Source organism: Neofelis nebulosa, chromosome 5 (genome assembly GCF_028018385.1).
Source record: "Neofelis nebulosa isolate mNeoNeb1 chromosome 5, mNeoNeb1.pri, whole genome shotgun sequence".
Taxonomy (NCBI): domain Eukaryota; kingdom Metazoa; phylum Chordata; class Mammalia; order Carnivora; family Felidae; genus Neofelis; species Neofelis nebulosa.
This window is the reverse complement of record NC_080786.1, coordinates 101,213,511-101,238,138: the sequence shown is the minus strand read 5'-3', so window position 1 is coordinate 101,238,138 and position 24,628 is coordinate 101,213,511. Positions and strand designations below refer to the sequence as shown.

Below are 24,628 nucleotides of genomic sequence, written 5' to 3'. Positions count from 1 at the left end.
TGGTAACTAATATTTTGAACCCAGTTTTGCCTATACATTTTGAGACTTTGCTTTATAAAAAGCAGTATAATAAATCTGAGACAATAAAAGAAATTAAAAACCTGGTCTCCACCTACAAACAGTTGACAATCTAGTTGAAGCAATAAAAAAATTAATCCAGATAATTTTGACATAAACTGGACATTTTGCCCAAATGATCTACATAATCTGAAGAGTTATCAATAATGTATAAGGAATTTCACTGGAGTGTTACTAGAAATAACAAAAGCCTGGGAAAAATTTAACCCTTGAATGTTAAGAAACTAATTAAATAAACCATGATATGTCTATACACTGGGGAACTATCCACTCATTTAATCAAATAAGGTAAAGCTCTATATACCTCCATGGAAAACATTCCAAGAGCATTTTTTTAAGAGAAAGAAGCCAGTGACAGAACAACTTGTATAGCATGCCCTCATTTGTAAGAAAAGAAATACATATTCATTATATATATATATATATAATAAATATATATATATAATATATAATATATGTAAATGTATATAATTATATATAAATATATATGTATATTATATATATATATATATGCTTAGATATGCATAGAATATTTCCACTGGATACATAATTAGCTATTAAAATGTTTTGCCTCTAATTTGGGTTACCAGCATCTAAAGCCATAAGGACACTTCCTTTTTCATTATAGTTTTATATTTCTATACTGTTTGAATTTTTAACATGATTTTAAAATGCTTTTCAAAAAGGAAAATATTAAGTAACTATGTAATTATAGACATCCCCTTTTATTGTCTGCAGTAAAATCAGACAGTCTTATTTCCTAAGAGAGTTAATTTTCTTAATTCTTCCTTCATGTTAGAAAAAAAGTAAAACAGTCTGGAATATGATATTTACATTGCCTCTGGTCTAAAATCAACAATATTTGAAAGTCTTTGATTCACACAGCTTGACTTAGTGTTCAAATGCTAGAAATGTAATGAATAAATTGAGTGTGGCTATAATCAGAGGGGTAAGAAAAATCAGTCTACATTACACACCAGTATAATTTCTACCAGTCCTTTACTTTTTTTAAATGTTTATTTTTGAGAGAGAGAGCAGGGATAGGGCAGAGAGAGAGGGAGACAGAATCAGGCTCCAGGCTCTATGGTGTCAACACAGAGCCCAACGCGGGGCTCGAACTCAGAGACTGCGAGATCACGACCTGAGTTGGCTTAACAACTGAGCCACCCAGCAGCCCCTCCAACCCTTTACTTTTGACTTCCGCCCTTTGCAGACCACAGAAAGAGCAAAACTATCTGGCTTTTGCTTTACTCCTTTGGTCACTTCTCCCCTTTCTATTGCCTAAATGTAGAGAAGGAGGAAGAAGGAAAAAGAGGGACAGTGGTAGAAAGGATTAAAAACTCTCTATTCTGGATATCATGCCTCAAGTGACATCCAAACGAAAAGTCTTAGGGGCGCCTGGGTGGCTCAGTCGGTTAAGCGTCCAACTTCAGCTCAGGTCATGATCTCATAGTCAGTGAGTTCGAGCCCCGCGTCGGGCTCTGTGCTGACAGCTCAGAGCCTGGAGCCTGTTTCAGATTCTGTGTCTCCCTCTCTCTGACCCTCCCCCGTTCATGCTCTGTCTCTCTCTGTCTCAAAAATAAATAAATGTTAAAAAAAAAAAAATTTTTTTTAAAAAAAAAAAAAAGAAAAGTCTTAGATGATAGTCTCTTGAGCATACAATTCTATAGGTATTATCCAGGCCTTCTCGATTTGGGACTTTCAAGGCATTGGAATGTTACAGTTATAATGCCTTTTACTCTTTCTTCCTCCTCCTAATACACTCAATAAATTCCATAAAGCATTTAATGACTCCTTAAAGAATAGGAGAAGCCAAAGGTAGGGCATTATTTCACATATAAAATTTCCTCTACTGGAGTAAATTTGGGATACAAATCTACAGCTTATCACTTTTACTTCTTCCTTCTTTCAAATAACATTTCATTGCCATCATGTGCCAGGAATTGTTCAGGGCCTCAGGAAAATGAAAGGGAAAAAAAAAAAAAAAAAAAGATGGATTCTGGAACATTCTAACATTCTAAGAAAAACATTCACATAAACAGTAACTTCAGAAACTCAAAAACAGAAGTGAGAACAAGGCATAGATATGATCCCAGAGCATGACTGTAGTCAGTGGTGGACCTTGCAGAAAACATGTTTCAGGTAGGAGAGAGAGTTCAATTAGTCATGCTTTCTAGTTGCCAAAGTTTGACATGAAAGTTCGTCTCTCTATGCCCTTTGCAGGTATCGTGGTTAATAAACCTAAAGATGGAATGTCCTGGCCAGTGATCGTAGCAGCCTTGCTCTCTTTCTGCATGGCATTGTTCGCTCTTGGAGTGAGAAAATGGTGTCAGTACCAGAAAGAAATGTGAGTATCATACTGAATCTGCAGGAACAGAGATGGTTTCTCAGTACAAAACATTCACGCAGCACTTGAAGTATCACTCCTGTCCAGAGTTCCCCTCCTATGTAACTGAGGAAATGAGGCTTGGGGAAGCTCAGAGAAGCTTCCCAGTTTGCTGAGCACCACACACAGCTGGGACTAGTTACAGAACTTGTGACTTGGGGTACCCCTCTGTTCAGTCGGTGACACTCGTCAGATGGGACAAGTCAGTGGGCATGAAATGAGAACTGAGCCTTGCCTCACCTCAAAAACTAAAACTGATTTTTCTTTTAATCTTCATTATTTTTTTCATTTTCATGCATCTCTGAACTGCCTGGGCCCAGCTGGGCCTAGATGCTCAAGTGTGAAATTGAGTGAGAAAGGTAATTTTAAGAAACTCCATCTGCTTTTCAGCAGAATGGGCTTTTACCGCGCTTTTCCCTTTTCCCCAAGGAGAAAAGAAAGTAAATGGTGGGTTGCGCCCCTTTTGTCTTATGGAAATATTTTCCAAAATTCTTTTCCCTTCACTCAGCAATCTGCAATGACATGTAAGATTAAGCCTCACTTTTCTGACTTGGCTATTTGGGATCCAGATTAGACCATGATTGGAGGAGACCCTCCAACATAGAGAGCGTCTCTTCCACATCTCTTACAGCTACTATCTAAGATGCCAGTGCCCACTATGCAGGACCTTCTTCTTAAAGTATCCTTGAGCACTCTATAATCATGTGCAGGGAGTGTTTCGTGGTGAGAAAAATAAAACAAAATTAAAAAAAAAAACACTAAACCAGTAGTCAGAAATTCTGGACTCTTATCCAAGGACTACACTTTGGCTACCGTATACCTTGAGGAGTTCTTAATTTCCCTGAAAAAACACAGATGCAGATTTCTTAGAATTTTTTCCACCTTTTGATATATATTGTCTATGCGAAAGCATCAGAAAACCAGGTAATAGGCATTAGATATTTTTATTAAAGTGAGAAAATGGGAATCTGAGATTTTGAATTGATTTTTTTTGATTATTCTGTATTCAGATGTTTGTGTTATATAGAGATGAGAGTCTCTCTTTCTCCCTCCCCCTCTCCCTCTAAATTTTTGGAGAGATTAAGGTGCTGTGGATTTACTGAGAAGAGTTGGAGGTGTTTGAGTCAGAGACATAAATGTTCTCACAGTTGTATTTCTGTGTCCTGATGTCAAGAGAGCTGGAGCATTTGTGCTGCTCACATGGAGGCCTGATACACTTCAAAGAGATGAGTTGTGCTAACATGAAACATTATATAAAGATGCCTTTAAGAATGTTCACAGATTCAGATGTAAGGGATTCTGGCATTAACCATCCAGTACCAACCAACTCAAGGATTCAGAAGAGCTTTTCTTCCCACCTCAAACCTATCCCCACAGTATACAGCGAATGTGTGGGTGAGGACTGGGGGTAAGGTTGGCAAAGGGATTATTTGAACAGCTTCAGTCTTTGGTCCCAGAAGTTAAAAATTGTGTCTCCGGAGGAGTGTTTTAACCCACATAAGAGAAACACCTCTTCTATTAAGAGGCAGTTGCCATGGAGAGTGTAGGTTCTGGTTCAAAGCCTTAAATTGCTGGTCTGGTTCTCTTTAGCAAGTTACTGAAGACCTCTGAGCCTCAGTATTATCTGTAGAATGGTGAGAACAATATCCAATCCCTAGATATGAATTAAATAATGTCATGATAAAAATGCTTTGCCAACTATAAAATACCATATAGATATTAATTAGTGATACTAAAATAATGCAGATAACAAGCAGAAGGTTATGCAAGGAAAAATTCTGGGAGGACCAGTGGGCATGTCTCTTGCTCTGTTTCCTACTTCCCTACTTCCTTGAATCACCGCCTCACATTCTCAGCAATGAAAGAGCAATGTTTTGTTCCTAGCATGGAAAGACCCCCGCCTTTCAAGCCACCTCCACCCCCCATCAAGTACACTTGCATTCAAGAGTCCATTGGAAGTGATCTGCCTTGTCATGAGATGGAGACACTCTAGTCCCTTGAGATTTTGCCATAGAGAACTCGGCTAGAATCCTGCAAGAAGGTGGACATTGTGCTTCATTAATATAATTGCCCTCGAGCCAAGCCTGTACTGCAGCTGAAGTGGATGTCAGAAGTGAATGACCTGTTTTCCCAGCAACCCACCCTCTTTCATCTGCACATGCCTGAAATTGAGCTAGAGTGAGAGGTTATGTCACACCCATACCCAATGCAATCTGCAGAGATTTTCTTGTTTATGTTAGAAGTGCAAATCAGACTGCTGTTGTTAAAAAGTATTTGCAGTGTTTTTATTTTTCATTTTCGTTCTCTGACTGAGGTGACGACAATGGTTTCAAGCATATGTCCATGCCAGACCCTCTTCTTTTTGGATATCTGCCACCATGCTGAGCTATTTACCAAAAGTGTGATAATCTCTGAGGTTTGTTGCATTTCCTAAGAAAATTGCAAAAAGAAGAAAATGTGCAAGTTCTAGCAAGAGTTCCAAATAATTGCAAGTTGTCTTTGTACTGAAAATATTTTGCTTGTGGAGGAAAACAGAATACCGTGCACAAGAACACCAGTCCCAACCCCACTTCCTCCCACCATGTTCCACCCAGCCTTCTGCCCCATGGGATGAGGAAGGATCCAAGGGAAAATTAGCTAATGACCAAGTAGCCTAGTAGACACAAGTAGCACTTCACTTGCCTCTAAAATGATCTGCATTAAGAATGGTCTGATCCTTAGCTTTATCTGTACGTGTGTGTGTGTGTGCATCTATCAGACTATTACAAACTGTTGTGTGAGTAAACAGGTAGCCTAACCCCAAACCAAATCCTGTAATTCCTGTTCTCTTTTTCACCTGGGGACTCTCCCGTTCATCCAATCTATACGTTTTGATCTGTCTTGAAATAAATACAGGTTCAAATCAGACTAGCATTGATGAATTAATCCTGCTTCTCCCTTGTTTTACAAAATAGTTCAAACAGAATGCAAAGGTGCTGGAAAAGAAGCCTAGTTAGCCAAACTTGTTCTGTAGTCAGCAATAGTTCCTGAGTGAATAAACTGCTGATGCCCTTTGTCCCTCTCAGCCACCCCCGAACCTCTGCCCTAGGAAGCAAGAACAGATGTTGCTAGGGATATGATGATGATAGGGAAATGCTGCAGGGATTTTAATCTCGAAAGGAACATTTAGTTCCTTTGTGCTTTTCCCTGACTATGTGTGAGAATAACTCGGAGAGTGTGTTGATGCTTTTTGAACATCATGGCTGTCCTACTCCGGAACAATTCAGTCAGAATCCCTGTGGAATGAAGTCCTGGCATCAGGACTTCTGGGTGATTCAAGTGTTCAGCCGGAGTTGAGAACTACTGAACCAGCGGAAGTCCTTTCTCATTAATCAGAATCTTGGTGGGGTGCCTGGGTGGCTCAGTTGGTTGGGCGTCTGACTTCGGCTCAGGTCATGATCTCGCAGTTTGTGAGTTCGAGCCCTGCGTGAGGCTCTGTGATGACAGCTCAGAGCCTGGAGCCTGCTTCAGATTCTGTGTCTCCCTCTCTCTCTGCCCCTTCCCCACTCGCGCTCTGTCTCTCTTAAAGATAAATGAACATTAAAAAATTAAAAACAAAATCAGAACCTTGGTTAAGTGCTTATTTCTTGTGGTGACCAGCCTCCAGTGTGTCCTGTGTGATCCTTGCCTCTTATATAGTCCCCTGTGTTAGTGACCGCAACTGACTTCTGTAGCTGACCAGGGCTAGGGTAAGGCAAGCAAGACACCTAGGGTGTAAACGGTAAACAGGTGTTCAAGTCCGGGGCCACACTCTTCCATGGGCTTGTAAATGAGTACCAGTCCCAGGCCTAGTATAACCAATAAGAAGTCACCAGAGTGCGATTTCCAAGGCTAGGTCATAAAATACGTTGCAGTTTCTACCTTGATCTCTCTTTGACCACTGTGTCTGGAAGAAGCCAGTTGTCGTGATGTTGATGACACTCAGGCAGCCCTGTTGAGAGGGCTACCCGTCAAGGAACTGAGGCCTCCTGCTAACAGAAAGTATCAACTAGTGAGCCATCCTGGAAGCACCTCCTCCAGCCCCCACGTAAGTCTTCAGTTAACTGCAACCTCAGTTGATCCTTTGGGACCTCGTGAGAGCCAGAACCGCCCGGCTAACCTCTTCTGAATTCCTGACCTGCAGACACGGTGTGAGATAATAAATGCTGGTTCTTTAACACCACTGACTTTGGGTGTGATACGCTAGGCAGTAATAGATGACGAGTACAGCCCAATGAATGGGAAAATAAACTAATGTTTGCCTGCCTTAATTGCCCTCAATTCCTCATTAATTCTCAAGAAATAAATAAGACTAACTTCATATACGTATGACTGTTGCTCCATATGTAGTCATTTTTATTTAATACAACTTAGTCATCGGTAATTTATGTTCAGGTAGTTGTGGCTTTATTTTACTGTCTCATTAAAAGGCATGAAAACAAGCAGAGGGGTTAGGGCGGAAGGGGCAGAGTTGGAGGATGTTTAGATTGTTTCAGTAAAGGGATGGACACTTTTACAGTACAACACAAATCCATGTCATTCTTCAGTCTGTCCTATGACAGATGTCTCACAGTGTTTTTAGATCAGCTCCTCTTGGAAGTGCCCCTCTTTTGTCTTAGAAATAAGTTCTGGTCAGCATTTGCAAATTCGTCTCCAGTGTGAATACAGTGAGTATCTGCTTACCCCCGAGAGGGACACGCATTCGGTGGGTCAGAGGAATTCTTGACAAATCTGCAAAATAAAGACACTCGAGATGCTTTCCAGGCAGGGCTGGGATCTTGATCTCCCTCATTTGACTAAAATGACATGACCATCTCACCTGCACCTTAAAATTGTGTGTAAGTTCATAGAACCTGTCTTCAGCCAGCAACCCCTCCCTCCAGAGGTGGAATTACTTCTTTCCCACATAATAAACAGCAACACTAGGGGCGCCTGGGTGGCTCAGTCGGTTAAGCGGCCGACTTCGGCTCAGGTCACGATCTCTCGGTCTGTGGGTTCGAGCCCTGCGTCGGGCTCTGTGCTGACAGCTCAGAGCCTGGACCCTGTTTCTGATTCTGTGTCTCCCTCTCTCTCTGACCCTCCCCCGTTCATGCTCTGTCTCTCTCTGTCTCAAAAATAAATAAATGTTTAAAAAAAACCAAAAAAGAAACAGCAACACTAGAGTCGAATCTCCAAGGTTTCTGCGTGTCTTCATCACTGCCTTCATTTTCACTGAGAAGAAGCCATGCATAAGCATTTTCACACCTATTTCCAAAGCACAGTGTGTTAGACGCACTTGTTCAGAAATATCTGCTTCCTTACCCATAAACAGCCCTTGACTTTGGGCTTGACCATGTGATTTGTTTGGGACAGGGGAATATCATGAGTATAACTAACCCAAGACTTGAAGTGTGCTTGTATGATTGGACTCACTCTCTTGTTCTCAGCCATTACCATGAGAAGAACATTTTCAGTTCTAGCCTGCTAGCTCCAAGCAGAAGAGAGACCCATACAGCAGAGCAGAACCACCCAAGCCAAGCCCAGTCTAGATCAAACACCCTCCAGTCTACCTCAAAGGTACATAAATTAAATATTGTATGCTCCTGAAATTGTATAACTGTTACACTGCATTATTATAGCAATGATTAACCTATAAGGTCCAGAGGTAGGTATATTTTGGTTCATATGCAAATATGGTTCATATTTTGGCTCATATGCAAGTCCAGAGGTAGGCATATTTTGGCCTATATGCAAGTGCCTAGAGTGAAAGATAAAATGTGCATTCATCAAATAGTCTTTTGAAAAAAAAATTCAACCTAAGTTTTGTTTTAACTGAAGAATATGTGGTTGGCTGGACCAAATAACTTCGCATTATAGGTCTTTAAAATCATAAAACCTTTGGCTAAGGTGGGCATTAGAGGTCATATTACAAAAAAAAGGAGTTAAGAAGCTCTGTGAAATTGATTTGCCCAGTATCACATAATTAGAAGTGATAGAGCCAAAATGATGGAAATCCAATGTCTGATTTTCTAGTCCACAGTGTGATCAATCTCCATTATATCAGAATATTTCATTGCTTCGGTGTCTCCTTTTACTATAGACAAGAGATGTTTTGTGTGCATTTAAGTAAATATTGATTTTTTTTTAATGCCCAAAATTGTTGACAGAAAACAAGGAAAAGTAGAAATCATTGATCCCTGAGGGTAGAATGGCCAAGAAAGTGTGGGAGGAAAAAAAAAAAAAAAAACGACTAAGAAAAGAAAAAAGATTAATCAAGATCAGAAGCCAAAAAGTTTAGAGAATCTGACAAAGGCCAGAGATAATGAAAAGAATGTTGTCTCAGAAGCTCTGAACAAGTGAAGAGGTTCTTGAGGACAGCCCTCTTGGCGTTCTGATTTAAGGGTGTTGGCTTTGCTTGAACTTGAAGATTGACTCCGCAGAAATACAGAAACTTTGTTCTCTGAGGTCTGACAAACACAGCCTGAGTTTTTGGCAACAGCAAAGCTTGAGTGTGCAGCAGAGACAGCTGGAATGGTGAGTGAAAGTTACCACCATGGGAGAAAAAGACATTAACTGGCAGAAATGGGCTGATGTACCAAAGAGAAACACAAGATGAGATGGTGAAAACAGGTCATTTTATCTCCCAGCTCCTACATAGGGACCATTTTCCTGGATTCTGTGATTACTAACAGAATGCCAGGCAAGCATGAGCAGAGAGCAGGAGACTAGGACCTTAGGCAAGATCAGGGCCAGAGCACGCTTTTGAAATTACTCTTAAACTCGGTCTAGTGCTTCGGTGATGGGTCTGGACATTAGTCGGGTGCAAATTAACACAGGAATGAGAACACGGTAGAACAGAATACAATTTTTTCTCCTCCACCGGCAACTTTGTACTCTTCTAACCTCTGTTACGTTCTTCGCCTGGTCGGCTCACTCAGATTCCTCATGTTTGCCCAACGGCTCTGTGAGATTGTGATTATAGGGAGGCACACTGAGCAGAGTAACAAATCCAAGATCACAGCATAAAGAAGAGAACACGGATGGGGTTGCATCCAGCTACCCTTGGTAAATGCCAGGTGCATGTGCACTTTTGCCTTGAACTCTGTCAGACAACTCCCAATTTACTTTCTAAAGAAGTCCTAGCAACAAATAAAACTGATTACGGTAATAAAGCCATTCGGCTGTCACCAGAAAATACTCAAAATTTCTGGGAAGGCAGAGCAGAGGGGATGGAACAACAGTTACATGAATCTTGACGAAAGATTTGGTGGTAAACCTGATAACCTGGGAACCACGCACAAGACGTAGCCTCTCTATGCTGCACTTTTTCTGGTCAAGGCATAAGTGTCTGTTCATGCTGAATGGGAAGAGGAAAAGAGATTTGAGAATCCCATCTGTACTGGGTGTTGTATGGAAACCAATTTGACAATAAATTTCATATTAAAAAATTAAAAAAAATAATAAGTTACTGGAATAACAGAGAAAAGAAAAAAAAAAAAAAGATTCCCATCTGTGGTAGAACCATTTTTTGCACCACTAGGTTGGGATCAGCATAATTCTACTCTTATAGGTAATTGGGTCGTATTGGATTTTTGTTATACATAAACTGTTGCACTGATTCAGAGGGCATGCTTTGATGCCTCATAGATCTGAATCTGGCATAATTTTAATAGGAATTGATTTTAATTTCTGTGGCCAGTTAATAGAAAAGTATGACAAGCACTGTTCCTGAGTACCTCTTTTAGATGGCCATTTAGGGTTTGTAGATTTCAAACTCAAGAAACTGATATAAAAAATATCTAAGAACCACACCCTCCTTGCCTTCAGTGAATATAGAATTTAATGGGAGAGACAGATATTTAAACAAATAAAAACATGAAAAGAAGAGAGATGAATAGAGAAGAGGGTATCATATCAGGGACAGAGTATGAGAAATATTTTCAAAAAGCTTCAGAGAGGAGACTGTCAGTAGAGGCAAAGGCATGAGACATAGTTATAGGACTTGAAAACCTTACCTAAGGATTACATATACAAAGAATATAAGAAGGATTAAATAATGAAAATCTCTTAACATAATTTATCATATAAATAGGGCTTAAGAAGAAAAATATACAATTACTCTTAAAAGGTGAAGATGCTTAAAAGGCCTTTGGCAAAATTCTGTGCCCATTCTTAAAACTCTTGAGAAATGGTATATTTCCTTAACCATATGTTTATACATAATATGTGTGCATATCTATATCTATATATATGTACATATATATGCTATTATAGTGCATAGATATTACTATATAGTTATATTTATACATATACTATGGTGCATATACATATATATGTGTTATATAATATAGTCATAGTGCATATATACTGTAACTATTACTACAAATATAACTATAGAAATATGTATGTGCTGATACAATGAAAACAAAGATGGACACATTGGACTACTTAAAAATAAAGCAATTTGCATGAAAAAGACCAAAGTCAAAGGCAAATGATAAACTAGGTGAAAATATTCACAACATATATTACAGATAAGGGGTGATAAAGAATTTACAAATATTGAGGATAAATAAGTTTTAAAAACCTGTGGGAAAATGAGCCAGATATGAACCAATGATTCACAAAAAAGAGATAAAAATAACTTTAAAAATTGTTTTTATTTTTACATTTAATTTAAATCCAAGTTAGTTAACATACAGTGTAGTACTCGTTTCAGTAGAACCCAGTGATTCATAACATGCATATATAACACCCAGTGCTTATCCCAACAAGTGCCCTCCTTAATGCCCATCACCCAATTAACCCATCCCCCCACCCACCTCCCCTCCATCAACCCTCCGTTTGTTCTCTGTATTTAAGAGTCTCTTATGGTTTGCTTCCCTCTCTGATTTTCTTATTTTTCCTTCCTTTCCCCTCTGTTCATCTGTTTTGTTTCTTAAATTCCACATATGAGGCAATCATATGATATTTCTCTTTCTCTGACTTATTCAGCTTAGCATAATACATTCTGGTTCCATCTACATTGTTGCAAATGGCAAGATTTGATTCTTTTGATCGCTGAGTAACTGAGTAACCCTCCACAGTATCTATATACCACATCTTCTTTATCCATTCATCAGTCAATGGACATTTGGGCTCTTTCCATAATTTGGCTATTGTCGACATTTTGTAAAAATAACTTAAACACTTGAAAAAATTCAGTCCTTGATATTAAAAGAAATGCAAATTAAAACTTCACGAAGACACCATTTCTTCCCCATTCATTCATGAATTTCAAGTGTTTGACAGCATGCTCTCTTATCAAGGCTGTGGAGAAACGGTTACCCTCACATGTTGTTGAAGGGAATGCCAAATGGTACAACCACTATGGAGAAGAATTTGACAATATCTAGGAAAATCATATAGGAAGTTATCCTCTGACTTAGCAATTTCTCTTCAGGAATTTACCCTGAAGCTCTACTTCCAACAATATCAAATTTCATATGTGCAAAGTTATTCTTGGTGGCATTATTTGTAACTGCCAAGAATTGAAAACTATCTAAATGTCCAAACATAGGAGATTGGTTGATTACACTATAGTAAATACACAAAATGGAGAACTGTACAGCTGTCAAAAGAAGAAAGAAGAAAATCTCCATTGACTGGTATAGAGTGATTTCCATGAGATAGTATTAAGAAGAAAAAGCAATGTAAAAAGACTGTATAATATGTTACCTGTCCACAAGAAAGAAAAATTATAAATGTATAATTTATATAATACGATGTCCAACCATCCTTCATTGGTGGTGTTAATTTTGATTGTATATGTGTGCATGTGTTGCGTTTTAAGTATATAGACATGGCTATCTTTCCCAGGTATGTCTTTTTTTTTTTTTAATTTTTTTTTTAACGTTTCATTTATTTTTGAGACAGGGAGAGACAGAGCATGAACAGGGGAGGGTCAGAGAGAGGGAGACACAGAATCCGAAACAGGCTCCAGGCTCTGAGCCATCAGCACAGAGCCTGACGCGGGGCTCGAACTCACAAACCACGAGATCATGATCTGAGCCGAAGTCGGCTGCTTAACCGACTGAGCCACCCAGGCACCCCACCAGGTATGTCTTTTGAAAGGACCAATGAGCAAGATATTCTAGTAGCAATGAGCACACCTGGCACTCAAATTCTGCTCAGTAACATAATTTCCTGCTGAAAGGAATCAGAACTTTTTTTTTTAATTCTTTAATGTTTATTTTTGAGAGAGAGAGCGAGTGGGGGAGGAACAGAGAGAAAGGGAGACACAGAATCCAAAGCAGGCTCCAGGCTCCGAGCTGTCAACACAGAGTCTGACATGGGGCTCAAACTCAGGAACGAACCTCGAGATCATGACCTGAGCTGAAATCAGAAGCTTAACCGACTGAGCCACCCAGGCGCCCCGGGAATCAGAACTGTTCAAAGCAGTGTCTGATTGAAGGCAAAGAAGATATAGTATGATATGGAGTATTTTGTTATGTCAGAAAATAAGAACTTATTCCAAAAAAGACTGGGGTATACCCGAGGGATGTAAGAGTTAGCTTGAAGGGTCTCCTATTGGCTAAATCTAGGATAATTTGAATACTGATACAATTAAGTATACTGATGAATTGGAAACCATTGAAAAAAAAAGCTGAAACTTATGAGTCCTTACCAGTAATAGATGATTGGTATATAGGCAAGGAGAAACAGAGAGAAAGAGAAAAGGCAGGGGTGGGGGGTGGGGGTGGAATCACAGTAAAGATGGGATCAGGCTAGATTCATCAACAACTGCTAAATCAAGGAGGAAGTTTTGATGACAATTACTGTATTTACATGGTCTCTAAGGATTTGCCAGAAGGATGCTTATTAGTTACAAGAGAGGGAAAAGAAACAGTAATTAGGTAGTGGAGAAGTTAAATGACAACTTGACCAAATGATCAAAATGGACATCGCCAGTGAGGAGTAGATGAACATAGCACTCCTCCAGATGTGATACCCTAGGACACAATATCACCGATGCAGTATTAAAGCAGAGAACAAATAAACTGAATCCAATCACTGAGTAACATCAAATAAATACAAAACAGGAGATGTCTAAAAGATGAAGAAAGGCTCTCGAAAATATTTCAGATTAAAGGACGTAAAAGGACATGCCGATTCATTGCAATATCTAACCTCAGACTGGATCCTTTACTGGAGGGGAAGAAAAGCTACGGAGAAAATCTGACAATTCAGATCTGACATGTGTCAGATCAGCTGACAAAATCGGACTACGGGCAGAAGACTAGAGGAAGGTATTGACAACTCTGCTGTGGTTATGTAAGAGAATATTCTTATTCTCAGGAAATACATACTGAAGTATTTAGGGGTAGATGACCATGTATGTATACATATGTATACATATATATGTATGAGTATGTATATAACATATGTATATATGTATAAGTATGTATATAACGTACTCTCAAATGGACGTGTGTGTGCGCGTATGTAATACACACATACATTCATGCATGCGCATATACGTACAGAGAGAAAAGCAGATGGTAAAGATATTAACAATAGAGGATTCTAAGTGAAAGGAATGTCTGGGGTATTTTTTCTGTTTTTATTTTTGCAGTCTTTTTTAATGTTTGAAATTATTTCCAAATAGAAAATTTTTTTAAGTGCTTAAGTAAGACCTAATAAATAATGCTTAATTTTACTCAAAACCAGCCTATCTTATCAGACTTCGCAGCCCTTAGATGATATGATAAGACACAAAGATCTTTTAGGTCGAGGAACTTTTGCTTGACTATTCTCTGGGAGTTATTTCATCTGAAATTTCAGGAGAAAATAAATGAGGATTGATCATGCAAGTTGGCTGTTTTTATTTCATTTCTGGGTCTTATTCTGCCTTAGGTACTGGCTGGGATCCACCAAAACTTCAATCAATTTTTCTTTCTTAAGGAAATGAATAGAGCCCTTTGATTTTCCCAGGACTCCAGGGCAAGCTTTTCCTCTTACCATTAAACCATTTCATATCAAAGGAGACTAAGCCGTGTCCCTCCAGACTTCACCCAAGAGAGAGGCTTCAGTTCTTCCTAAAACCCTCGGGCAGCTGTTTTTGTTGATACCCTGGTAGAAACTATGGAAACAGATCCCTCACTCAGGGCAGTGGCAGATGTAGGCTTCCCCAAGCAGAAGCTAGGAGTAGAAGGCCCCTCAATCCCTTCCCTTCTCTTCCTAGATTACTTCGTCCATCACCCACAAATGTTCGATAAACAGCTTGACTGATACATGTTTGTTCAATAAATACTTCATTTGAAGATACTCTCTGTTTTACTGAGACCAAACTTTTTCGTTTGCTGTTTTTACTGTATTTAGTGCAATGTTTAAATGAAAGTTTTCAAGGGGCGCCAGGTGGCTCAGTCGGTTAAGCGTCTGACTCTTGGTTTCGGCTCAGGTCATGATCTCACGGTTCATGAGTTTGAGCCCCGTATCGGGCTTCATGCTGACAGTGCAGGGCCTGCTTGGGATTCCCTCTCTCTCTGCCTCTCTCTGTCTCTCTTGCTCCCCTACTCGTTCTGTCTCTCTCTATAAATAAATAAATAAATAAATAAATAAATAAACTTTAAAATTTTTTTAATAAATAAATGAAAAATTTTAGGTAAGGAAATGCCAGCCATGAACTCCTCTCGAATGTCCTTAAGAGTGTTGAGTTGTTTTGTACAACTCAGCACCCTCAGAGTGAGGGCGAGGCCCGGGACAGGTTAGCACTCAAATACTGTCTGAATGAATGACAGGGGACAGTGAATGGGTGACTAGGAGAGAGAAAAATGCCTTGTGGAACAGAGAATTTAGCTGAAACAGGACTCAACATGGTAAGCTGAGATTTTTTTTTTTTTTACTTACTCTGTGTCACAGATGAATACATCCACTTGACATCTATGTTCTTCAGAATTTTCTTGGGGCACGTCAGCCAGACCAGGGCCTCAGTCTGGGTGTTTGGCAGTGATACCTTAGATTGAACAGGCCTCTGGGTCAAAGTTTCGCTCAGTTTGATAGAATCAGTCATGTATCCACATGTGCGGAGGAAAGGCCAGATCCTGGGAACCAGTGAAGACTAAAATAAGTACACATGAACACCATGAGGGGTGATGGGAAATGGGGAGATGTTGGTCAAACGTTACAAACTTCCTGTCTGTAATAAGTTCTAGGGACCTAACAAACAGCATGGTGACCATAGTTGACAATACTGTATTTTATACCTACGAGTTGCTGAAAGAATAGATTTTAAATGTTCTCACATTAGCAACACCAAAAATGCACCTAAGCAAGGTGAAAGGTGTGTTAACTAACCTTATTATGGTAAACATTACCCAGTACACACGTAACAAATCATTACATCATACACCTTAACCGTACACATTGGTATGTGTCAATTATGTTTCAATAAAGCTGGGAAAATAAAAAAGAACACCAGTTAGCCAGGTGAGGAACCATGGTCTGAAACTTTGAGAGCAAGAACAGATCTCAGTGGGTCAAAGGATAGCCATGGAATTTCTACAGGTGAGAGTCTTCCCTAATCAAGTCAAGAGCAGAGAGTTCAGCCATAGAAAGGAGATCTTTGATCCTCTCCTCTCTTTAAGGAGGCTGTTATGTCTCTGATGGCAAGAAAAATTTAGCCCATATCCTGGGTTTTCAATCTGCTGTTGCCCCACATTGCCTAAGGTTTAGAAAATGGACACTGTTTCAAGCTTTGGCCTCAAATCCACCCATAGTCTTGTACTTTGCTGAACCAGGTTGGAGAATGAACCAAGAGAACTTTACTGTGTATATCTGGATTCTTGGTGACTTTCTCTCAGACCTGAAATTTTCATATGAGGGGACGTGAATGCTCATCAATATGAATATGTGCCAGGAAGGGCTCCAAGCCACAGGATAAACTTAGCACATCTAGAACATCATACATGTATAGATGTAATATACATGTATAGATATAACAAAATTTGAATGGATTCATAAAAAACGAACTATGCAACTTGAAAGAAATGTCATGATCAGTGCTTGCCAAATGGGGCTCTGGGCAGTGTGCACATCCTCTTCTTCATGCTTGGTGGAAAGGTTGAGAAGTTCTGCCCTAGGACTGCACACGCACCAGTCCTGTCACTGTGAAGCTGTTGGAAGCCCAAAAAGGTGACCTCCATCCAGGTCATTCATACCCCTTATTCTGAGAACTTTTAGTAAGTGTTTTCTGAGGCTGGCTTCCTGAGGTCTGAGCATCTCATCCTGGGTACCAAATGTGAGGAGGGGCTAGAGAACATTTTGAGCTGTCTCACAGGTAAGAGTGTGTGACTGATATAAAATCTCTATTAGAAACCTCCCAAGGGGAGCCCAGGTGACTCAGTCCATTAAGTGTCTGAGTTCGGCTCAGGTCATGATCTTGCAGTTCATGGGTGTGAGCCCCGCATTGGGCCCTGTGTGGACAGTGAGGAGCCTGTTTGGGAGTCTTTCTCTCCCTCTCCTTCTGCCCCAGTCCTGCTCTCTCTCTCTCTCTCAAAATAATAATAATAATAATAATAATAATAAAAAGGAACTACCAAAAGCACATCTCAAGATTTGGGGGATAGCAGCATGGTTTTAGGATATCAGGTACATATTTACATATAAAATGTTCCACTAGACCCAGTTCTAGCAAAGAAGTCAAAGTGCAGAAAGGTAATAGACAAGAGAGAAAGGAAAAGCTTAACTCTGAAAAGGTAAAAAAGTATTTGCAGCTGGAACGGGTGAAGGAACAAAATATGGTTCAAGAGACCAAAAAAACTCATCTAGTCTAATCTATCAAATGCTTCAACCTCTTCTAAAACATTACTATCATCCTCTTGTTGCCAAACTTGGCTTGGATGTTTCCAATTGCAGGGACTCATAACTTCCCTTATTTCATTCTGTTGCCTAACGCTGACTGCTAGAACATTCATTTTTATACTTGGCTGAACAGAAAGATGTGTGGGATAAACTTTACTTTCTTTTTTACTGATGCTACTAAAAGGAAGCAGAAGCTGTGGGGACCGATAGATTGTTAAGACAAACTACAACTTCTGCCATGAAGCAAGATGTGTGGCTGGGTTGGGGAGTTACCTGCAGAAAATTAAGCAAATCAGAATCCTTTGATACCAAATCGTCAAACAGCCAAGAAACATACCAAAGTCTTGACTATAACCTACTATTCAGAGAGCGTGGATAAGGGAAAAACACTAAAGACTCATTATTTTTATTTGTACTAAAATTTATATACCATGTTTTTTTTTTAAATTGTTAGTCAAAGTAGATTTCTCAAACTTGTAATTTTGTCTTCTTTTAATGTTTTTTATTTATTTTGAGAGGCAGGAGTGGTAGAGAAAGGGGGGAAGGGGAGAGAGAGAGAGAGAGAGAGAGAATCTCAAGCAGGCTCTGCTCTGTCAGCACAGAGCTCGACATGGGTCTCAGTCTCACAACACAAGACATCATGACCTGAGCCAAAATCAACAGTCAAACACTTAATCCACTGAGCCGCCTGGGCACCCCTCAAACTTGTAATTTTAATATTAAAATTGGGAGAGAATGATAATATCTGCTCTTAATTGCTCTGATATTTACTCCACAGATAATGTGTCATCATGTAATTTCCAACTAATGTCTGCAACCCCAAATACAGAGTCAGGTCATTAGAAAGAATGCATTCCTCTTTAAGATCAAATTTGCTAAGTAAATAACAAAGGTACAAAAACCATTCTAACTGTGACTGAAGGTCAAGTGTTTACTAGTTTACAATAGTACACACAAGCTCTCCTAATAGTTGATGTCATTCGCAATGCCAAGAACCTTGAGGTGGGATAAATAAGGACAGCAGTTGGTGTTCCTGGCCACTTAAGCCAAGATCAAGCATTTCTGCCAAAACATGCTTCTCTAATTGCATACATTTACACACAATATGGATAAGAATTGGTTACTTTTCCATTCGTCCTAGTCTAACTTTTTTTTTAATGTTTATTTATTTTTGAGACAGAGAGAGACAGAGCATGAGCAGGGGAGGGCCAGAGAGAGAGGGAGACACAGAATCCGAAGCAGCTCCAGGCTCTGAGTTGTCAGCACAGAGCCTGAGGCAGGGCTTGAACTCACAGACCGAGAGATCATGACCTGAGCCGAAGTCGGACGCTCAACCAACTAAGCCACCCAGGTGCCCCTTTCTAGTCTAACTTTTTTGACAGAGAAATCGACATCTCAGAGTCTTGATATAAATAAAGCATTTGGGACATTAAAGTCCTTCTGGGAGCTTTTTAAAGGGCAGGAAAAAAGGGGCCACCCCCAGGGGATTTAATTCAGTAGCGTTAGGGGGGTGTAACGTAGGAATCCGTATTTTTGCATAAGTTCCCCTTGGTCTTACTGGTGGTGCTGGTAATGGGCATCAGTTTTAGGGTAATTGAAACTGAAAGGAAATTTACCGTGTGCATGAAGTGTGCCTTTAGTACCAGAAGGTGGCTCCATAACATATTAAATCAGGCATTTTGCCACTAGTTAACTAGGTTTTGAGGCCTTTATTTTCTCTCAATTACCTTTTTGGGAGGTAAGGAAGGGCTGAAAAAGGCAAGCAGAAAAGGATTCAGGAATGTGGTGTGTGGAAGGAATAAATGGATATTAAATGAATTTTAAAATCATCACTGGTTATTAGCTCCTCTCAAATGTATTATAGCAAGTGTTGTTGCTAAAGGAAATTTTCCTTGAAGTATACTAAAAAAAACAAAACAAAACAAAACAAAACAAAAAACCCCAAAACTGGATGTCCACTAAATATAAAAGACACAGAGGCTCTCAGGATCTTCCTGAGCACTAAGCTTTCAAACCTGGGACAAACAATCTTATGGCCGGCTACTACCACTATTCACTCTCATTGACAGAATCCCAGTCGTGGGCCATAAATTCCTGGTGGACGGGAGGTGATACCACACACCAACACTTCCTGTTTCAGCTTCTGCTGCCCTCTTTCCCAGTTCCTCAAAGACACTCAGCTGGGTATCAGCAGGGCATGGGTCACAATGACATGGTGTCTGGCTCCAGCCTAATCAACAAAATAACCGGACGCCCAGCTCCCGATTGCACCCGTGATGTCAGAAAAGTCTGTGATGCACCCTATGTGTTCCTAAGGCAATGTTCTTGGTTCCTGCCCTTTCCTTGCAGGCTCCTGAATGTCTCGAGTTGCAACAATGATGTCACTCTTCCTGGAGGTAATTGCTGCTGCTGTTCACCATGTCCTCAGCACCACCCATGTTGGTGACATTTCTTCATCCTACTCTGATCCTTGTTGCACAGTGTTTCAGCTTGAATTGGGGAAAGAAGGTCTGGAATGACTAGGGATAAGCTCTGCTGATGTGAGACACAAAACAAAGCAGCCTACATCCCATATATCAGTTACCTGCCTCCTCATGTCAGTCCTTCACCCTCCCCACACCCTCCTGGCAGGAAAAAAAAAAAAAAAAAAAAAAAAAAATATATATATATATATATATATATATATATATATATATAGGAGACACCACAGTGGAACTCAAAACATCCTGTAACCTCACTCACCTCTTGGCAATGCCACTGGACTAAAAGCATTCCTAGATTGTGATTCTCTTTGAGGTCTGTTCCTTTCCCATCTAGCACACAGACTGGGAGGTAAGATTGGGTCTTGGATTTGGAGGCCAGAGACAGCCCCAGCCGCACTGTCATTAAGTCAACATATTCCCCCTGTGATTTTTAGGGTGCCTTCAATCACATAAAATCCAGGCTGTCTAGCCCTGCCAATCACACATGGCCAAATGGCAAGCCTTTGGGGTGTTTGCTCTGGGACCCTCACTGTTCATTTATGACATGATTCCAAAGAACACGAACCCTGTTAGACACTTTCAAAATAGAATGTAGCCTCCAAAAGAGGGCAAAGCCTGCAGTCACCTCTTCAGGAATTGAGCGGGGTCCTTGATCAAGTAATAGACAAAATGTCCAGAAAAGAAAACGAAGTTTGCAGATATAGAAACAGATTTGGTAGTAGGTAACAAAAGTGGATGAACAATTTAATGAGACTTGCAAGTGATAAAAAATTCTTTCAGAGCTAGTCAGCCTGTCCACTCGAGCTCTAGAATTCTACATCTTTGGAGATGAGAAGTGGGGATGAGAGGCAAGCACCGTAATTAAGAAAGTCTATGCATTTCCTCTCTGTGTGCCAGAGTTTCTGCATGCTTTCCCACTTTTTTCTTGCTTAGATGACTGATGCCAATGATTTACTTGAAAGACTGTGTTTCTCCATCTGTTCTTCATTATACTGACTTATCTTCCTAAAGTACAATGTGAGTCATTTTACTCCCCTTCTCAAAAATCTGCAATGGCCTCTTTTGTCTATGGGGCGGGGGCGGGGAAAGGTTCACAGTCTTTAATATACTTTGGTCGTAAACAATCTTTACCAGATTTAAAACACTAATAGGTAACATAGAATGGGAAGCCACTGGCATAGTGATCAAGAGACTTGGTGTCACAACTCTGCCACTAACTAGCTATGAGATCGTAGGCAGAATTACTTTCTAAGCTTTAGTTGTCCTTAGTAAAATGGGGATAGTGATAGTTAACTCACTGGGCTGTTGTGAAAGTTCAGTGAGAATGAATGAGTCCTATTTCCCACTTGTTCCACGTACTACCACTGTAGGGGATTTTCCATTTTTCTTTCTCTGCCATTCACTGTCATAGCTTTGCTGCTCATGTTTTCTCATCAGCACATCCCTTTCTCACTCCAAAACCCTCCACCCATTTTCCACTTGCAGAAACTTTTTTCAGAATTCCAGTCTGCATTTGAATGCCTCCTCTGATAATGCATCCCTTGGCTCTCCCTACCCCCAGTCATCAAATTGTATTTGTCATCCTCTACGCATCTCTATCACCCCTTCACGCCATATCACAATGTGTAATTCACATATTTCACTCCCTTTTCTCCTGAATCCTGTATTATCTGAGATTCCTCAGATGCCAAATTTCACTTAACTTTTCCTCCATTCCTAGCACCTAGCAGAAATATTTGTACATGATAAGCACTCCATTCCATGAAAATTATCCCAGTCCTTCCATTAGCTTGGTCCTCCATTCCCTTAGTAACTTTTATAATATATTGACTAAATCCCAAACATTACTTTTATTTTAAAATTATTTTCCCAGAGCCCAAATTTCCATCGACTGATGAATGGATAAAGAACAGGTGGTATATTTACATAATGGAATACTACTCGACGATGAAAAAGAATGAAATCTTGCCATTTGCAACAACGTGGATGGAACTAGAGGGTGCTATGCTAAGCAAGATAAGTCAGTCAGAGAGAAACAAATATTATATGATTTCACTCATATGTGGAATTTGAGAAACCAGATGAACATTGGGGAAGGGAAGGAAAAATAAGATAAAAAACAGAGGGAGGCAAACCATAGGAGACTCCTAAATACAGAGAACCAAGTGAGGATTGCTAGAGGGGAGGTGGGTAGTGGGATGGGCTAAACGGGTGATGGGCATTAAGGAGAGCACTTGTTGGGATAAGCACTGGGTGTTATATGTAAGCGATGAGTCACTGGGTTCCACTCCTGAAGCCAAGACTACACTGTGTGTTATCTAATTTGAATGTAAATTTAAAAATATATATATTTTCCCCTAAATATCTCTGGCATAGTATAAAAAATCCCACTGATAATTTGGTTTCCATTACATTATATGAAAGAAAAATCATTATCTTATACTTACAGATTCTCAGCTGAGATTCTTCACGCAAGTTTTTTAAATTACAAAAGCGATGTAAAAATATTATAAAACCTTGGAAAAGAAAGAGCAAAAGCAATACACGTTCCCACCTATCAAACATGAGCCTGTAATCTAAGGCTTTTGCTACCTACGAGTGTGGTCTGAACCAGCACAGCCACAAACTTAGGAATGCAGAATCTGTGCCCATCTCAGAACAGTGCAATCAGAATATGATAGATTTACACATTAATGTGTGAAAATCACCCCTCTAAGACACGACAGAGAACCCCCAAGCTTCTGCCTCCTTCTAACAAACAGCACCCGCTAGACACCAAGTACAAATACCGTGATTTCATCTGCAAGATCTCTCCCAGGACTGACTCAAGAATATATGAAAAACATACGAAGAGAGTGTCGCCTTCTTTGGAGCTGTTTTCTTGTCCAAATCAAGTAGTTGTGATCAAAAAAGCTGCCAATTTCATAGAGGTGCAAACCTTCTTGTCTTCAGTGATTCCACTTCTCTTGTTTTTGAATTTTCACAGTGCTGTCTCTAAGTCTAAAGTTTCACGCTTTTTTAATATGCTCACTCCTTCCTCCAAGAGCTCAAAACTCAAGGGGAAGAAAAGACATTGAAATGGACATTCCACAATAGAGCTTAAAGCACACATTTTGCTTGCCTTGGCCAGTTTCATAAAGTTTTGTGTTTAGAAATTCTTTTTAAAAGGTTTGAAGCTCAAGGAAAGCCCAGAAAGGTGACATTTCAAAAGTAAATGTTGTGCTCGTCCTTTACAGAGTGATTTTTCTCTGAGGGAAAAAAAAAAAAAAAATTGTGGATTCAAACAGACAACATATTCTCAATATCCTGTGGTGTACTTGAAAAAAGAGCGCTATATTGAAGTGCCCTTTAAATATCAGAAGATACATGATAAATAGTGTACACTTTCTTTTTATTAAACAAGGGATGGGGCGCCTGGGTGGCTCAGTCGGTTAAGCGGCTGACTTCGGCTCAGGTCATGATCTCGAGGTCCGTGAGTTCGAGCCCAGCGTCGGGCTCTGTGCTGACAGCTCAAAGCCTGGAGCCTGTTTCGGATTCTGTGTCTCCCTCTCTCTCTGACCCTCCCCCGTTCATGCTCTGTCTCTCTCTGTCTCAAAAATAAATAAACGTTAAAAAAAAAAAATTTTAAACAAGGGATACTCCTCTAAGGGGGAAAAAAATCTTTCTGTAATACCATGCAGCTCAGAGCGCTGAAAAAACAAGCTTAAATGAATGTTAAAAATAGCCTAGAAGAGGAACTTTTAGTAAGATGTCAAAAGGGAGTCATAGGCAGCAAGAGTTCTGTGTACTGAAATGCGGCTGGGGCGCAGGCATTGCTGCTGTGGGGGTGGGGGGGGGGGGTGGTCACTCGGTGATTAAATGTCAGCCTCCAGTTTTCCCTCAGCAAAGCTTGCTGTTTGCTTTTCATATAAGCCCCTCCTGAGTCAGCCAGGAGCTGCCTGACCTGAAGCCTTCCAGGGCCTCATTATCAAGTTCCAGGTTGTTTTTCTTAATTTGCCAGTTTGCCAAGATGTTTCTGTGATTATCAATGTGCAATGTTCTCAAGTCATTAGAGACCCTATAGTTTACCACCATGAAAAAGTACCATTTGAAGGAATAGGGAATATTGCAGAAAGCATGGAAATGGGTTTGTGTGCCTACAAAGCCTCTGGGCTTGAGGATTTCATTCCAAAATAGGATTTCCAACTAGTGCCGACATAGGAACTGCTCCCTGAATGCCCCAGCAACCCTCCCTGCCTTATGTGGGTAGTGTGAAGAGCAAATGGAAGAAAGAATTTGCAAGAAGGTTTCAAATAACAAAATAATACAAATGTAAGTTATCACGATCCCCTCCTCCGTAAAATGGGGAAAAGGGGCAAGTGAATCTTCATCATGTAACGGTTGAAACAAACCATCCTTGACGTTGTCATCCAAGTATGAGATATTGCACGTTTCTCAGCCTCTTTACTTCCCGTATGTCTGCTGCCTCTGTGGTTTATGGAAAGTGTAATACGTTCTATGTAATTGTCAGCGTGTGTGTGTCTAGGGGAAAGAAGGAAGGAAAGAGACATTTGTGGTCGTGTTCAACATCTGAGTGCTGGCTGCGTGGAAGGCCGGAGGTAAGACCTGTCTGAGGTCTGACCAGCCCAGGCCAGCAAGTTTCCCTGCCTGCAGTCCCCGCAGCGGCGCCTGCGGAGCTTCACTGAGGCAGGAGTAGCGGAGGGAGGGGACCCGGCCGCGGAAGGGTGGGAGCGCTCGGAGGGGCAGCCCGGGAGGGCGCCAGCCAATCGGAGCGCGCTCCGCCAGCGGCCAATCACGGGCCGCGTAGCCCGGCAAATCTGCCCGGCAGTGCGGGGCGGGGCTG

The 24,628-nt window shown here is 40.4% G+C and overlaps 1 protein-coding gene across 4 annotated transcripts in view; it reads left to right on the top strand.

Moving 5' to 3' along the window:
• Window positions 1–23,013, top strand: part of CD96 (CD96 molecule) — a 114,521-nt gene extending 91,508 nt beyond the window's left edge. For 3 of the 4 annotated variants that reach the window (XM_058731474.1, XM_058731475.1, XM_058731473.1), the window contains 2 exons: window positions 2,302–2,425; window positions 4,349–5,371. In XM_058731474.1, coding sequence (XP_058587457.1) covers window positions 2,302–2,425; window positions 4,349–4,457 — 233 coding nt within the window. In that variant the 3' untranslated portion in view covers window positions 4,458–5,371. Of the gene's footprint in view, window positions 1–2,301; window positions 2,426–4,348; window positions 5,372–7,908; window positions 8,039–19,651; window positions 19,699–20,718; window positions 20,803–22,234 lie in introns of those variants that run through there. The other variant, XM_058731472.1, reaches the window with a different exon arrangement.
• Window positions 23,014–24,628: the final 1,615 nt, after the last annotated feature.